The sequence below is a fragment of the Coregonus clupeaformis genome, chromosome 16 (assembly GCF_020615455.1).
Source record: "Coregonus clupeaformis isolate EN_2021a chromosome 16, ASM2061545v1, whole genome shotgun sequence".
NCBI classification, from domain to species: domain Eukaryota; kingdom Metazoa; phylum Chordata; class Actinopteri; order Salmoniformes; family Salmonidae; genus Coregonus; species Coregonus clupeaformis.
The window spans coordinates 43,895,696-43,913,951 of NC_059207.1; the positions used below are offsets into that span (position 1 = coordinate 43,895,696).

Consider the following 18,256-nt stretch of genomic DNA (forward strand, 5'->3'; position numbering starts at 1 on the left):
TCCAAGGAGATAAATTGTGACTCAGGGCTTTATTCAGCTACAGTAGCCAGACTTCCCCCACCCAGGCCTGCCTGCATGGGGCCTACAGAATGTAAATTACCTGTATAGTGCTCTACGGCTCCGGTCAAAAGGAGTGCACTATATAGGGTGCCATTTGGGATGCAGGCAAGACCTTGCTTGCATAATTATTAGTGACCGTAAGATCGTACTAGAAACCATATAGTATATTTAGGAAACAATTCAGCTAAAGAAATAACGAAGAAACACATGAATCCAGACTGTTTATTCGTCATCATAACCAGGTTACTAGTTCCACCATGTTTTCTGAGCACTAGCACTATAAAAAGCCACAATCACCATCCTGAACATCACAGCCAGAGGGCAGCATACACCACACACACTATATGCCATTTTGGACAAAAGCATATACAGTAGCTGCTCTTAATATTTGGCCTATTTTTACCGTCACATAGTGGTACTGAGGCGTAGTTCAAAATGCATTTAAGAACAAACACATTGCATCGTAGGAGAGTGGAAATGCAGCTGTAAGCAGTTATGAGTAACTTCTGCATGCTTGCTTGCACATGCACCACTTATTGTACCTACCCTTTCATTAGCTATGTATGTCAAAGGATCTCAATTCACTAAGGTAAACAAATGGCGCTGAATACATTTTCAATCTGACTTGCAAGCACCAAAACATCATTATAAAAAAGAAAACAAAAGAAAGGTCTTCCCAACAAGTACCATGTAGAGACCAGCAGTAAAAAGGTAATAAGTTACATTTATGTTTAGATTCTTAGGTAGCCTATTATTAAGTTTGTACCAACAGCAAAAGTACAAGAAATGCCACAAAGGGAAAACGGATTCTCACAGTATCAAAGCAGAATAAGGTTCTCGTAATAGAGGGTCATACATATGGAATCACACAGACACACACGCTCAACATCAACAAAGATTCAAACCTTAACATCAGTAATATTGCTGTTTTACAAAACATCTTATTATGCGTACTCATAACCTGACAGAATATCCCCAAAGTATTCAGCATATTTATAAATTAGATATATTTTAACAGGTCATTTAAATAACTTGTTTATATTATGTCATATGCTATCAGGACCGTTAATTATATTAATGGGGTTCAAATGGACACCAGGTACAGTAAAAAACTAAATCCACACCACATGTATCCTTGCAGGACAGACCAAATAAATAAAAGCACAAAAAAAAAAAAATGACCAATGAATATACAGCTACTGTTTCCCCCCCCAAACACAATGCTGATTATATCAGTAAGTAACATGTTGGTATGTATGGTATTGTTTGCATTTGTTCGTCTGAAGTTGTGGATGTAGTTCAGTGGCTGGCCAGCAGATGGGGCTGTAGCCCGGGTCTGCCGCAGAGGAGGCTCACTAGTCCTTCCCATCATGGATATGCTGCTGCATCTTATTCAGCATCTCCTGCATCCTCGCCAACTGGAGCGAGAGTGAGATAGAGAGCGAGAGATAGAGATAGAAAGATTGAGTGGTAATGACATCTTTCTATAAACTGGAGACTAGCCTGTATGGGTGATGTTACCCATAATTACACATCAGTTTACCTCTTCATCTTTCATCTTGATGAGTCTATCGGTCTCCACATCGGGGGTGGGCAGGGGCAAGATGGGGATCGGGCTCTCCATTCGGTTGTCTTGCGTCAGTTTACTGAGGGGAAAACAAACAGGTAACATGAATACAGACTCATACACAAGGGCATGCAATATTAATAAACAAAACTAAAGATAAAAATCAACATCAGCAATAAACCAAGCAACTCATACTTTCTCTTGCATTCTCTCTGACCTCTACAGTATAAACACACACACAGCCGTGCACACACGCACACACACACCTGGTCATGTCCTGTATACACTGCGCTCTGTAGTTCTCATAGTGCACATCACAGGTCACGTCTTTGAGGTCGTGCATGTGGGAGCGGATCAATATGTTCCTCAGCTTCACAAAGTCACAGTGAGACTGGTTCTCCACTGAAACACAAACAAACAGACAGACTGGATCATATTACAATGAGATGATTTGCTGAGATAAAACATTCCTTCTGTTGTATCCACCAGCACTGAGTCCTATTAGGGACGTGGATTTCTGCTTGACCAAGTGATCTGAGCAAGAAAACTCCTGAGCCTAATCATAATGCATTGGTTGGGTATTTTAAAATTGTTTTTCATAGTTTGAGTTGTAGTAATATTTCCTTCAAAATTGTCATATGTGAGGAAAAGCATGTTCTACCACGCAACTTAAGAGTCAAAGCCCTGAGTAATATTGTTGCGTCCTCCATTGTTGTCACCCACCTTCCACAATGCCCCATGGGTAAAGTCTCCCTCTCACTCTCTGGCCCCTGGCCTCAACCACAGTGTTACTGCCAATCACCGCAAACGGACAGCACTCCTACACACACACACGATTTGGCATGATAGATTGACAAGGGATGGTTGAGTTTAGTGGTCTCGTTCCACTTGTACATTTCTTATTGATGTTCAGGCTCCAGCTGTGTGTCTCACCTTCAGCTCTTTGTCCAGTTGTTTAAACTCCTCGTCCTCATCAGAGTCACACTCTGGGAACTGGTATACCTTAATGCCAAACCTCTCGATCTCCTCACGGACCTACACACACACACACGCCACATTGCACTGGGTGAGACATTGTTTGGAGGGGAGCGCCGAGGTTCTGAGGGAGTTGCGCTTACCTAAACAAATGAAAATGACTAACTTCCCAACGTTCCTGCAGCCAACCTTACCATCATAATGTGACACCTGCTTCAGTAGTTGCAGTCTGTCTGCTCTGATGGACTCACCCTGTCTTTGAGTTTCTTGATCTCGTTGGGAGTGAGACAGTCAGCCTTGGCTATGAGAGGAACTACATTCACCTTCTCATGGAGAGCCTTCATAAACTCAACATCTACTGGACGCAGTCTACAAGGGATAGAAGGAGACGGACCTGGTCAGTGTGTGTGCATTCCATGGAGGAAAGCGCACTCTGACTATGAGTAAGGTGGAGAATAATAACAGGGTTTGCTGGTTGAGTTGTACTGGTGCTGTTTACATAGTATCTTACAGGTATATGCTCCTCCTGTCATCACACTCAGGACGTTTTATTACGATCTAGTCATCACAGCTATACCTGTCACTACCCCATCACATTCCTCTCTGTGTGTGTGTGTGTGTGTGTGTGTTACCCATGTCCAAAAGGAGGTATGAAGTAGAGGCAGCAGTGGACTCTGTTGTCCTGGATGTTCTTCCTGTTCAGTCCACTCTCATCTCTGAAGTACTGCTCAAACTGCTGGTCAATGTAGTCTGTGATGGGCTTCCAGCTACACTCACACACAAACACACACGTCACAATCAGTCAAGGCTTACAGGAACAACATACAAGATCATTGCCGCCATCATTCCTATTTTAGGTCAATCTACTAACCCATACAGAAGCCGTACCCCTTTCCTGCAGTCAAATTACCAAATCGCCCTCTAGTGGCCTCATGCTGGAATGTTATTAACAAACATAATTTCAAAAAACCCGCCGAAAATCCGGTGTTTCTATGTCAAATGGTTTTGTTACAGTTCAGTCTTCTGTAATGTATATAGTTAAGCAATAAGGCCAGAGGAGGTGTGGTATATGGCTAAAATATCACGTCTAAGGGCTGTTCTTATGCACGATGCAACGCAGAGTGCCTAGCTGTGGTATACTGGCCATATACCACAAACCCCTGAGGTGCCTTTTTGCTTTTATAAACTGGTAACCAACGTAATTAGAACAGTAAAACATTTTTCTTTGGTCATACCCGTGGTATACCAATCAGCATTCAGGGCTCGAACCACCCAGTTTATAAAGTGTAATATTGGGATGCAAACTCAAAATTGAATACATTTCAACTCTATATCTGACATGGTACAGGTGTCTTCTTTTTTTAAAGCCCATAACCATGTGTGTGAGGTGTATACTTTTGTTTCAAAGTAGATTTGTTTAAGACTACCAAGAATCACTGTATGACCCTGATTTAGCCCACTGCAGTAAAATGTTAAAGAGTTTGTAGGATCATGGCAGGGCTAGGACAGGATTAGTTGAGGACTAGAGTTATCTCACCATTCATTGTTGTTGACAGCGTCTCCAAAGCCTGGTGTGTCTACAATGGTCAGCTTCAGCTTCACTCCTTTCTCCTCAATGTCCACCGTGTGCTTAATGATCTCAACTGTCTGGTTGATACGCTCTGAGAAAGGGAAGGCGAGAGGTAGGGATGGAGGGAAGAGAACCTCTGATGAGATGGCATTTTTTTTTGCTGTTGTTGACATTTGGAGGTGTGTGTGTGTGCGCACGAATGCGTGTGTGTTACTCACCCTCAGCATTGAGTAGTTTCCTGTCCTTGTACAGGTCTGTGAGGAACAGGCTGTTGACCAGAGTAGATTTACCCATACCAGACTCCCCTGTAACATGATATACAGTTGAAGTCGGCAGTTTACATACACATAGGTTGGAGTCATTAAAACACGTTTTTCAACCACTCCACACATTTTTTGTTAACAAACTATAGTTTTGGCAAGTTGGTTAGGACATCTACTTTGTGCATGACACAAGTAATTTTTCCAACAATTGTTTACAGACAAATTATTTCACTTATAATTCACTGTATCACAATTCCAGTGGGTCTGAAGTTTACATACACTAAGTTGACTGTGCCTTTAAACAGCTTGGAAAATTCCAGAAAAGGATGTCATGGCTTTAGAAGCTTCTGATAGGCTAATTGACATCATTTGAGTCAATTGGAGGTGTACCTGTGGATGCATTTCAAGGCCTACCTTCAAACTCAGTGCCTCTTTACTTGACATCATGGGAAAATCAAAAGAAATCAGCCAAGACCTCAGAAAAAAATGTGTAGACCTCCACAAGTCTGGTTCATCCTTGGGAGCAATTTCCAAACGCCTGAAGGTACCACGTTCAGCTGTACAAACAATAGTTCGCAAGTATAAACACCATGGGACCACGCAGCCGTCATACCGCTCAGGAAGGAGACGCGTTCGGTCTCCTAGAGATGAACGTGGTGAAAAGTGTAAATCAATCTCAGAACAACAGCAAAGGACCTTGTGAAGATGCTGGAGGAAACAGGTACAAAAGTATCTATATCCACAGTAAAACAAGTCCTATATCGACATAACCTGAAAGGCCGCTCAGCAAGGAAGAAGCCACTGCTCCAAAACTTTTTGGAGAAATGTCCTCTGGTCTGATGAAACAAAAATAGAACTGTTTGGCCATAATGACCATTGTTACATTTAGAGGAAAAGGGGGTTGCTTGCAAGCCGAAGAACACCATCCCAACCGTGAAGCACAGGGGTGGCAGCATCATGCTGTGGGGCTGCTTTGCTGCAGGAGGGACTGGTGCACTTCACAAAATAGATGGCATCATGAGGAAGGAAAATTATGTGGATATATTGAAGCAACATCTCAAGACATCAGTCAGGAAGTTAAAACTTGGTCGCAAATGGGTCTTCCAAATGGACAATGACCCCAAGCATACTTCCAAAGCTGTGGCAAAATGGCTTAAGGACAACAAAGTCAAGGTATTGGAGTGGCCATCACAAAGCCCTGACCTCAATCCTATAGAAAATGTATGGGCAGAACTGAAAAAGTGTGTGTGAGCAAGGAGGCCTACAAACCTGACTCAGTTACACCAGCTCTGTCAGGAGGAATGGGCCAAAATTCACCCAACTTATTGTGGGAAGCTTGTGGAAGGCTACCCGAAATGTTTGACCCAAGTTAAACAATTTAAAGGCAATGCTACCAAATACTAATGGAGTGCATGTAAACTTCTGACCCACTGGGAATGTGATGAAAGAAATAAAAGCTGAAATAAATCATTCTCTCTACTATTATTCTGACATTTCACATTCTTAAAATAAAGTGGTGATCCTAACTGACCTAAGACAGGGATTTTTTTACTAGGATTAAATGTCAGGAATTGTGAAAAACGGAGTTTAAATGTATTTGGCTAAGGTGTATGTACATTTCCAACTTCAACTGTACATACATACACTGCCGTTCAAAAGTTTGGGGTCACTTAGAAATTCCTTGTTTTCTAAAGAAAAGCATTTTTTTTGTCCATTAAAATAACATCAAATTGATCAGAAATACAGTGTAGACATTGTTAATGTTGTAAATGGCTATTGCGTCTCACAGGTCCTCACGTTGAGACTGGTGTTTTGCGGGTACTATTTAATGAAGCTACCAGTTGAGGACCTGTGAGACGCAATAGCCATTTACAACATTAACAATGTCTACGCTGTATTTCTGATCAATTTGATGTTATTTTAATGGAAAAAAAGTTGCTTTTCTTTCGAAAACAAGGACATTTCTAAGTGACCCCAAACTTTTGAATGGTAGTGTACATACATACACACACAGACACACATGGCCATCAACACTAACACAGAGTGAACATTCATGAACACACATTAAGTACTTAATAGCACTGTGTCGTTTTACTTCTTTAAGAAGGCTACAATAAATACTTTCACTGACCGGCGACCATGAGGGTGAAGTCAAATCCCTTTTTCACTGACTTCCTGTGCACCTGGTTAGGGAGGGTGGCAAAACCCACATACTGCTTCTCCTGAGAGAGAGAGAGAGAGAGAGAGAGAGAGAGAGAGAGACAGTCAGAGATCAAGTCAAAGCAACATTCCCAAGAGCTGAATGAATGTGCGCAAAACTACCATTGAAATTAAAATACATTTACATTTTAGTAATTTAGCAGAGGCTCTTATCCAGAGCGACTTAGTTCTTAGACTTAGTAACTTAGTTAGTGAGTGCATACATTTTCATACTGGCCCCCCGTGGAAACGAACCCACAACCCTGGCATTGCAAGCGCCAAGCGCCATGCTCTACCAACTGAGCTACAGGGGACTACAGCTGAAATTCAAACTCAACTCAACCCACCATGCTACAATTACAGTATGGACAAATACGTTGACAATAGGAGGGAGGAAAGGGGGAAAATGCATTCATGACATTCCATTTAGAATCTCTAAGACCTGGCGCTGCGCTTTTTCCACACACACAGACAGACAGAGAAAAGTATGACCGATCTATGACTTTTCCACTACACAATGGCGCGCACAGCTGTCTTACTGGCAGCTCTCCCCATCCCCTTCTGACACCATTCACACATCATCCAAAGCTGCTCCTTACACAGACCCTACAGAACTGAAGACTCCATACACACCACCACCCCATCCCCTTCTGACACCATTCACACATCATCCAGGTCCCCTGTAGCTCAGTTGGTAGAGCATGGCGCTTGCAACGCCAGGGTTGTGGGTTCGTTTCCCACGGGGGGCCAGTATGAAAATGTATGCACTCACTAACTGTAAGTCGCTCTGGATAAGAGCGTCTGCTAAATGACTAAAATGTAAATGTAAAATCCAAAGCTGCTCCTTACACAGACCCTACAGAACTGAAGACTCCATACACCCACCCCCCCCCCCACCACACACACACACACAGCTTTGCCAGTCTACCAACGCAGAGTCTGGCAGCCAACAGAGGCTGACAGAGGCTGTATTGACCAGGCCTGAATGGCCCTTTTTAAACCTAAAACAAACAAACACACATGCCAAAGAAATACTCAGTCAGGGTCTATTATAAGTTGTCATAACCTGTCATATGCATTTCCGACAGCCCCTGGGGCACGGCTTAACTTCCAACACATGCACACACACAAACAAACACAGTCACATGACATGGAATAGAGCCAGGGCTGAAGTCACACACCCAGAATACGGAAATCTACAGCGCTGGTTTCATAATCAATGAGTAATCATACAAACGTCTGATTTACTTCTAGGGTGTGTTTGGGAACACAAATCCCACAGACAGAACAATCAAACTATCCATAAATCTGTCATGAACCCATCAGGACATGACTTAAGACAATAGTATGTTCTATCCACCTTCATACTAACATGACATGTTAGAGAGAGAAAGGTGTGTTTATGAGAAATTTCCGAGTGTGTGTGTGACATTGACCCCTCTCCCTTCTCTTTCTCTCTCCCAGGTCTCCCTCTATCCTCTCTCTCCCTCTCTCGACTGTCATGTTCCAGTTTTTTTACCTTCTGTCTGGAGGTTTTGACTCGATGGCAAAGCAAGCGTTCCACCAGTTTCTCCTGCAGCATGATAGCATCCATACCAAGCCAACACCACACCAACACCACACCAACAGGGGAAATGTTTTCCAACGGAGGACAAAAACAGAGCAACCTCTTCACACGCCAACGCTTCTCTTCTCTCTACACCTCTCTAACCCTCCGTTCGTCCACACTCATCTCAATACACGTCTTTCCTGTTTTGTCCTTCAATTTGTCTTTGTTCCTACTCCTTCTCGCCTCATCTCCCTTTATTTCCACTCTTTCTCTTTCTCCTCTGCCCCACAGCGCTCCACTGCTCCCTGTTCAGACAGGTAGGGAGGAATACTGACAGAGAGAGGAGAGAGCTAATAAGGTGGGGGGGGGAAATAAAATGGGAGGAGAGAAAGAGGTAGTAAGAGGTAGCAATTTAGGGGAGGAAGCGAGGGATGGGGGAGGAAGCGAGGGACGGGGGAGGAAAGTGAAGGAATAAAAGACACTCATTCACCCTGTAGTCCCTCCCCCTTTTCAACCTTTAGAAAAATAAAGCACTGACTGCTACAGTTACGACCTATAGCAGCCCAGAGCAAGAGAGAGAGAGAGACAGAAAGACAGACAGGAGAGGGCTAAACAATCTAGCCCATATCTGACCATAATAGTGATCATTTGTCAAAGAACAACAGTGTCCTATAACAGAGACACAAACCCTCTGTGTGGTTCAAGTGTGGACTTGTACAAGTCAGTAACCTGTCACACAGAGCTTTGTGAAGCTAGTAGGGACTCTCAACCCACCCCTGGGATGACAATAGCCAGAGATGTGGTCAAATGAAGAGCCTAGCCCACGTCTAGACTGCACATTAGCCATACAAAAACAAGTCATGGCTGTGGAAATGACACTAAAAGAATCAAAGGAGCCGTTCTCTCATTAGAAATGTATGTAGTGGTACCAGAGGCCCCACTTCTCCACACACTGTGAAACAAGACAGGGCGTGGTGGACAATTGTTGCCAGATGTTGGCCTATGGTGTGTGTGTGTGGGGGGGGTTCAGTGGTGGGTTCAGGACGGGACACAGGTTTCAGGACAACTGGAGCTCAGAAAGCTATGACACCCCAGGCAGAATGGGCAGCATCTACAGAGGACATTCTATCTATGGTATGTTTGTGTAACTACTAATCAAGCCCTTGAATAGCTGTATCAGATGTATTAGTGCTAGGTTGGACCAAAAGCCTTAACACACTGTGGATCCCAAGGACCTTTCTTCATGGGATATCTCCAGAAGCTGTAATACCAAGCTCCTTCACATGAGGGAGACAGAGCTAAACAGAACAAAGGTACAGTACATTATTTACATTTACATTTACGTCATTTAGCAGACGCTCTTATCCAGAGCGACTTACAAATTGGTGGATTATGAAGGCATTAGCAGCAGAAATGTTCTATGCTATGTAGCCAGGCTAATGTTTTTAGGAAGAGATAGGAACACACCTCAGATACCAGCAATTGAAGGAAAACTTGACTCACTCAAGAGTGAATCAAATAAAGTGACAAAATGAGCAGCAGATTTGTGTGACTTAATGGAAGCTGCTGCTCTGGTGTGTGTGTGTGTGTGTGTGTGTGTGTGTGTGGTGGGGGGTGATGAGAAAATGAACGGAGGAGTGCAGGGGGACGACGGCGGAGGCTTGTGCTGGGTTGGGATCCAACTGCTGCCAATACAGGTTGACACGGGTAAGAGGGGGCAGAAATAGGAGAGTATCCATCCATTCTGTCTCAAGTGGTGAGCCAGTAGAGTGGTAGGAGTGAGGGAGGGGTGGGGGAGTACAGACGCTGTAAAGGAGGCAGTAGAGGGCAGGGTACGAAGGACGGGGGTTAGAGTACGGTGCTGAGGAGGAGTTGGGGTACAGAGGTTAATGGTGGTGCTTGAGGTGAACCAATTCTCTCTCAAACCTAGTAATCAAGGCCAGTGAATGGTGAAAATGAGGAAGAGTGGAAGGGGGCTGGCGTAGTGGGGTAGGGGATGGAGGATCCAGATAGCAGGGACAGGGCCAGAGAGTGGTGAGCGCTGTGTGTGTGTTTAGGTGAGGGGGGGGGCTGTCTGAATGGAACAGATGTCCTAGAGTGACATCACAATAGCCCTCTTCAGGCCCCTCCCTCTCACTGGCCAGCTGTCCCTCTGGCCTCTAGTAGGTCACTGCACCTTGAGCTCTCTCTCACTCGCCTTCACACACACAGACACACACACACACACACACACACACACACACACACAGACACACACAGACACACACAGACACACACAGACACACACAGACACACACACACACATGTAAACATACACACATGGATACAGCTGACATCAGTTTGATAAAGCACATCCTATGGACAGTGTTTAAGGGAGCCCATGTGGAAGCCACTTTTCAGGGACACAGTAAGACAGTGATAACCATCTCCATCTCATCCATTACTTCCTGTGTGTCTGTCTGTCTGACCTCTGGGGCTGAAACATGATAGGAGAGACCAGTAAGCTGTCTGTCTGCTGCACCTATCACACTATATGCTTCCCAAATGGCACCCTATTCATTTATAGAGCACTACTTTTGACCATGGCCCATTGGGACACAACTACTGATACCTTGGGCTCTGCCTGTGTGGTTATTAGCTGCTAACCAGTCAAAACGCTCCATAATGTGAGGTGCAGGGGATTAAACGTTGAGAGTCATCCGAGGCCAAGCCCAGTCCTACTGATGACAGAGAGACACACACACTTTCCCCTCCAGCTGACCACAACTAGAGGTCAAATATACACTGTCTGAATGCTCAGTGACTTCCTTCCCTTTAGAAATACACACACACAGCCTTCCTGCTGGATCCAGAGACATTGAGCCAGAGATCAGTCAGTCAAACAGTTAGATGCACTGGTCTTCTTGTTGACTGTTGTGGTCTTTCAGGAAGCTCTTCTGAAAAGGCCACAGCAGTAAACTACACACCTATTACAGTGGACAAGTGCACACACACACACAGCTCCAGGGACAGGAGATGTGGAGAGGATACATTCTGTGATGTAGATATAAAGAGAGGTGATCACAGTCCTGTCCAACCATGCTTTTATACACAATTAAAGTCTGAATGCAGCAACAAATGGTGGCAGGGTGTTAGACCAAAGATGAGTACAGAGAAAGAGAAGGAGATAAAGAGAAAGGGGGAAAGATAGAGGAATGGAGGGAGGTAGACGGGAAACATGGAGAGATAGAGAAAGAGAGGAGGAAGAGAGAGGGTGAAGTGGGAAAAGAGGGGGAACGATGGTGGAATTTGAAAGATGGAGAGAATGAAGATGAGAAAGAGAGGCTCTTTGGAGCCCCATCCCCCCCATCTGTAGTGTTTGTTCTCCTTGGAGACGTGAGTCTCTGGGTGCTAGGCTCTTCAGCATGCTAATCTAACAGCGTGTAATTGGCCTGGCAACAATAGGCCTTCTAAAGGACACTTGGCTAGCATAGCGTAGTCTAGCGTTAGCGTCTACCCATTCCGCAAAACAATAGGCTCTTCCACAGCCAAGCTCCAAATTGGCCCATAGCCCATCCTTGTAAGCACTTGAGTAGATCTGTAAAGATTAGATAGGTGTAACTTATGTATCGTATAAATAGTTCCTAACCTATCAGAGCACAAGGTTGAACTGTTAGCCACCATATACCAATATACAGTGCATTCGGAATGTATTCAGATCCCTTTACCTTTTCCACATTGTTACGTTAGTCTTATTCTAAAATGGATTAAATTGTTTTTATTCCCCCTCAATCTACACACAATACCCCATAATGACAAAGCAAAAACTGGTTTTTAGAAAGTTTTGCAAATGTATTAAAAATAAAAACTGAAATATCACATTTACATAAGTATTCAGATCCTTTACGCAGTACTTTGTTGAAGAACCTTTGGCAGCGATTACAGCCTCAAGTCTTCTTGGGTATTACGCTACAAGCTTGGCACACATGTATTTGCGGAGTCTCTCCCATTCTTCTCTGCAGATCTCAAGCTCTTGTCAGGTTGGATGGGGAGTGTCACTGCACAGCTATTTTCAGGTCTCTCCAGAGATGTTAGATCGGGTTCAAGTCCGGGCTCTGGCTGGGCCACACAAGAGACTTGTCCCGAAGCCACTCCTGCCTTGTCTTGGCTGTGTGCTTAGGGTCGTTGTCCTGTTGGAAGGTGAACCTTCGCCCCCAGTCTGAGGTCCTGAGCAGGTTTTCATCAAGGATCTCTCTGTACTTTGCTCCGTTCATCTTTCCCTCGATACCGACTAGTCTCCCAGTCCCTGCCGCCACCATGCTTCACCGTAGGGGTGGTGCCAGGTTTCCTCCAGACATGACGCTTGGCATTCAGGCTAAAGAGTTCAATCTTGGTTTCATCAGACCAGAGAATCTTGTTTCTCATGGTCTAAGTGTCCATTAGGTGCATTTTGGCAAACTCCAAGCGGGCTGTCATTTGCCTTTTACTGAAGAGTGGCTTCCGTCTGGCCACTCTACCATACAGGCCTGATTGGTGGAGTGCTGCAGAGATGTTTGTCCTTCTGGAAGGTTCTCCCATCTCCACAGAGGAACTCTGGAGCTCTGTCAGAGTGACCATCAGGTTCTTGGTCACCTCCCTGACCAAGGCCCTTCTCTCCCGATTGCTCAGTTTGGACGGGTGGCCAGCTCTAGGAAGAGTCTTGGTGGTTCCAAACTTCTTCCATTTAAGAATAACGGAGGCCACTGTGTTCTTGGGGATTTTCACTGCTGCAGACATTTTTTTGGTACACTTCCCCAGAACTGTGCCTCGACACAATCCTGTCTCGGAGCTCTACGGACAATTCCTTCGACCTCATGGCTTGGTTTTTGCTCTGACATGTACTGTCAACCGTGGGAACTTATGTCCAATCAATTGAATTGACCATAGCTGTACTCCAATCAAGTTGTAGAAACATCTCCAGGATGATCAATGGAAATAGGATGCACCTGAGCTCAATTTCGAGTCTCATAGCAAAGGGTCTTTATGTAAATAAGGTATTTATGTTTTTTTATTTGTAATAAATTAGCAAAAAAATCTAAAAATCTGTTTTCGCTTTGTCATTATGGGGTATTGTGTGTAGATTGATGAGGATTTTTTAAATAATTTAATCAATTTTAGAATAAGGCTGTAGCGTAACAAAATGTGGATAAAGTCAAGGGGTCTGAATACTTTCCGAATGCACTGTATGATCCTTTCAGATCTACATGAATTGCCTAGGCGGGAATGGGACTGGGGTTTAAAACTGGGGGAATAGAGGGACACTTGACCAGCGTATCCTAGCATTAGCATTTAGCATCTGCCCATTCAGCAGCAAGGGGCTGGTCACCAGGGAGTCCCCTAGGGTACAATACAGTGGAAAGTAAAGTCCTATTGCATCACAGGTGCTGGGAACAATACATTCCTGCAGACAAGTGGAAGAAAACAAGTGTTCACACACTGATGCTGTTTATTGTGGTTGCCAAGGGCAGGTTTAACTGGGTGTGCCATAATGACAAAACATGTTTTATTATTTCATTATCAGATCATGTTTGGTAATGTCGAATCTGTGTTTAGCGTTTATCGGCTCAATTTGCAACACCATACTAAGAAGGTTCCACTTTCTAATGGTCCATTATTTGGCTTTCATTCATCTTACAGTTCTCAGTTAAGCATCTTTTAAAAATCCCCAAGGGAGCTTTTCTTCCCACAGGAGGAGGTAAAGTAGTCCTCTAATTCTCCTTATCATTTTCATCTTAGCTCCCAAATCTCTGATTCCTCCCCCCCAAACATAATCTAATCTCCAAGTTATCGAGGTCACCCAAACTCTTCCTTCTTGAAAATGGGTTTGGAATCCTTCTATCTGGGTCAGGCATGGGTTATTTTCAACAGCTTTTTAAATGCCTACCCAAATGCTGAGACATGGCAAGCTGTACAGGGAGAGAGGGAAACCTGTGGTTAGAGATCAAAGATAAACTTGTTATTCACGTGTGTGGTCGTGAACTCTCTCTCCCTCTTACTCACTCTCTCTCACACACTCTACTGGATCATTGGCATTGCATACATATTTTCAGCATGACAATGACATCAGGTGCCAGAGAACCGAAACATTTCAGTTCAGATAAAGAACAAAAAACACACAGAGCACACGCAGGTGAGTGTTGAAAGTTGAGCTACCTGGTCAGGCAATTTACTGTAAACAACCATAAACAGATAGAGACCTTTTCTATTAAAAGCTATAAGCAAGTAAATGTGAATCTAGTCGAGGGTGTGGTAGGAAAATACATTTGGAGTGCTGTACAGAGTGCTGGTAGGAACATGGTAATGAATCAAAATAGGCTTGGAATAGGAAATCCCATGACAACCATGAATGGGAGATGGATGGCCTGGGCTGGTAGTATTCACACAATGTATTTTTCCTACTCTCTTTTCGATCAGAACCTCTGATGTGTGTGTGTTCATAGGTAGCTAATTTAATGAGTACATATTTCCTCACACCTGATTTAGACCTGGGAAATCATGCCATGTGAGTATACGGGTGCCAAGGAGAACTATAGATTCCACAGCATAGTAGATCTGTGATAACTGGGTGTCGTTAAACCTAAGCCTACACACATCAATCACCATGAGGGACTGTGGATAGGTTCCTCTCTCAGCATCTGAGAGTGATGAAAATTGATAAAACTCTGTTGCCTGGCAACATACCAGCACACCAGACTGTGATTGGCAGGCCCAGTTTGGTGATGCATAAGAGAAAGATGCTCCCAACCCACAATAATTATCATAGCGGGAGGAGAGAAGAAAGAGGAGGGCAAAGGAGGATGAAGGGCTTGATTTGAATGTGATTTACCCAGACTATCCTCTGCATCTCCCTCTCACACACACACCCTGGCCGTGACTCCACTACGAGGGTCTCAGGGGGAGTGGGATATGCAAAAAACACATTTCCATTTCACACAACACACACTTGTACATGTGTGAAACAGGACAAATATAAGCACCCCCTATTAGACCTTTTGACACACACACACACTTTACTTACTACTGGTTAGTCCCACTCACTATCCATGAAACCACTCCCGCTAAGCACCCAACCAGGTCAGGCAGAGCGTGTGGGTGTGCTGTGCTGTGGCAACAGACATGCTACTTGAATATCTCCAACTCAGTTTTGCATAGTACAAACAGTATGATAGAATCTCAGCAATATAAAAAAATAGAAAAGTCCTTACAGGGAAAAACAATCAAAGAAATTCCTTGGGGGACATGCACACACGCTGAACATTTCCAAATCCACACACATTGCTACTGTATTAACTGTACTGTAGTAATCAAGGTCAAGGTCTTCAAGCAAGGTTCATTCCGCAATGCTGCCCATGTGATTTCACAGGCTTACTGAAAATCTATCTGCAGCAAACCCAGCATACAGCTCAAACAATAATAATTATTGCGCCTAGTTTGCTTGCAGGATGTGTGAACACCACAAATTAGCAAGGAACAGTGGACCTATGTGAGCCATAGCCTCTGAAAGACCGTAACACTATACTGTCAAAAAGGCCTGGATATAGAAGCCTTACAATATGTTCTGCAATTAGCTTTGACTGAGATAGGCTTCGGCTAAAATCATGCCTTTAGTTACCATTGCTGCATGCTGCTTACTCACAATGTAGCTACACAAGGTTCCAGTAATAACCTACAAACAGAACAGCATCTAAAGCTTCTGTCATCATGTGATCACCCCCAGAGCAAAGAGAGAGAGGAGATCGGTACACCTGAGACACAGTCTGCTGCTGGTCTCCCACCAAGCTCCACCTGAGCTACATATGGACACACACAGGGTTCACTCAAGGGAATCTATAAAATCGAGCTCATCTGACCAATAGATTTACATTTTAGTCATTTAGCTGACGCTCTTATCCAGAGAGACCTACAGTAGTGAGTGCATACATTTCCATACTTTTTCCCCCAATGCTGGTCCCCCGTGACAATCGAACCCACAACCCTGGCGTTGCAAGCAACCCCGGGATTACAGAGGGAAACCAATGAGGGGATATAGTTGTGATGTACTGAGGATGCAGACAGAGACTGATCTAAAGTCTGTGATAATTAACAGCTGGGTTATTTCGCTGACTATACCAATAGGCTTTCCAATAACTATAGGAGCAGTTCACTGTCACACAGCCAAGTGCGCTTGCCTGGAAGGATGGATGGAAGCCCGAGGATGACAGGCGAGCCCTCGGGTACCACTTGCTGCGTGTGCATCCTGTGTCTGTCTGTATACATAAATGACATCGAATCCTTCTGGCTGTGTGATGCTCACTGTACCCTGTAATGCGGTGGTCTAACAACAACAGTAATCTTTAGGGCATCGGAATGATGATGCCACTCACGTTTACTAGGCCAAGGCCTACTACATAGGCTATCTAGGCTAAATATATCTAGGCTATATGCGGCCATATTAAGCGAATTGGGGAACAAACTGTGTCTCTAAGCTACCATGCTTGATATGAAATATGATTATATGTATCGCCTAACATAGCCTAGACCTACATCAAAAGCGTAGAGCAGATAACAATTTTGTATTTAAAAAAATACTTATAGAAATAGGAATTAACGGGTTCCTTACCTCAATGGTCTCGTCTGTTGGTCATTGTGGCGGATGGGGGGATGAAACACAGGTGGAGGGATGCAGAACGACGCCCATAGAGAATTAGAAGGCGAGAGATACCGACAGAGAAAGACAGTCATTGAAATGGACCGCGTTATAATTGCCTTTATGCATAATCGTCATTATTATCCTTATGCTTACCCGATTTGATCGGGATACGGCTCTTGTATCGGATGTTGGTCGTCATTTTCGCCACTCTCCTCCCCTCGGTGTCGCTTGAGAACCGACAGACTGCTCGGTAAACGCACGCGTCCCTTCCTTCTCCGCGCTACCACAGCAGCCAAACAGGCTGTGGGAGAGGTTGTTGCAATATCGTGCAGAACCCCGCCCTCCTCTATCTGGTACCCAATCGTGGATGTAGAGAGGTTTCCTAGGATCTTGTCCATATCATCAATATTGCATGCAGCTTCCATAATTAATGCTGTTCAAACTTCTCACTCATATGTTTGAAACATTCATTGTTCAACATCTAGACGTGTGTAAGGGAATAAGACTGTGTCATGCTTCCTATCCATGCATCATTGTGTGATATTATCAGCTTATCACCTTTTAGCAACATTGCTACACCAACCTCCACAGCAGCTTCTTATCTAGTGTTTTCAATTTGATAGAGGTCTAGAAGGCCTGGCAACTGAAACCTCAATCCCATTGCCTTTGTTTTTCTACATGGCCCCTCAAATGCTCATCATCATACCTGTGAACAAAGCACTCCTACTAGAAAAGTGTAGAAAAGTTGAAACACTACAAAAAAAAGGTCTCAAGCACAGTTAGGTTAATACAGTTTCCCAAATTAAGTCCTAAGGAGTGCACGTTTTGTTTTTTTCCCTAGCACTACAAAGCTGATTCAAATAATTAAAGCTTGATGAGTTGATTATTTAAATCAGCTGTGTAGTGCTAGGGCAAAAACCAAAACATGCACCCATTGGGGTCCCCAGGACCGAGTTTGGGAAAGACTTGGTTATTGCCTCTAGGGTTCACATATACAAATCTGTTGCTGAACACAGAGAAGCGTTAGTGTGTTCACTGTATGACAGTCAGTAGCCTAGAAAGTGGGCTGGCAGACATAGTGAATCAGAATAGTTAGGAATTCAGAGAATGGAATTCTGTTCAATACTGTAAGTTCCATGGAGCTAGCCAATATCAGAAGTGTAACGCCTGTGCATACAGTAAATCATTGTGATAAAATGAAAACCCCCTTTAGGAAAACCCAAAAGAACATGACCAAATAAACAAAAACACACAGATATCTACACTAAGACTGCTCATGGTGTAATGTAACTAATAAAGACAAAAGGTGATGTAAGGTTTTGTAGTGCACGTCTTAGGAGATACAAAAAGCATATTAACCAACACATGGTTGTGCATGGTTTGAAAACACTTGAATTAACATGATCACTTAACAAGCATTTCATCA

General features: G+C 43.9%; 1 protein-coding gene across 4 annotated transcripts; it reads right to left on the reverse strand.

Moving 5' to 3' along the window:
* Positions 1–268: 268 nt before the first annotated feature.
* On the reverse strand, positions 269–17,145 carry LOC121584967 (septin-5). 4 transcript variants are annotated; one of them, XM_041901247.1, is made up of 12 exons: positions 16,984–17,145; positions 16,801–16,814; positions 6,567–6,657; positions 4,391–4,477; positions 4,140–4,308; positions 3,235–3,369; positions 2,854–2,971; positions 2,561–2,662; positions 2,351–2,447; positions 1,894–2,029; positions 1,604–1,706; positions 269–1,478 (listed from the first exon to the last, which is right to left on the reverse strand). In XM_041901247.1, exons 1-12 carry the CDS (start codon positions 17,027–17,029, stop codon positions 1,416–1,418), a joined length of 1,161 nt encoding a protein of 386 aa, XP_041757181.1. In that variant the 5' UTR covers positions 17,030–17,145; the 3' UTR covers positions 269–1,415. The 4 variants fall into 4 exon arrangements, with proteins under 4 accessions (XP_041757181.1, XP_041757183.1, XP_041757180.1 ...); XM_041901249.2 differs by having other exon boundaries at positions 4,140–4,263; positions 16,984–17,141; XM_041901246.1 differs by lacking the exons at positions 16,801–16,814; positions 16,984–17,145 and adding an exon at positions 8,154–8,518.
* Positions 17,146–18,256: the final 1,111 nt, after the last annotated feature.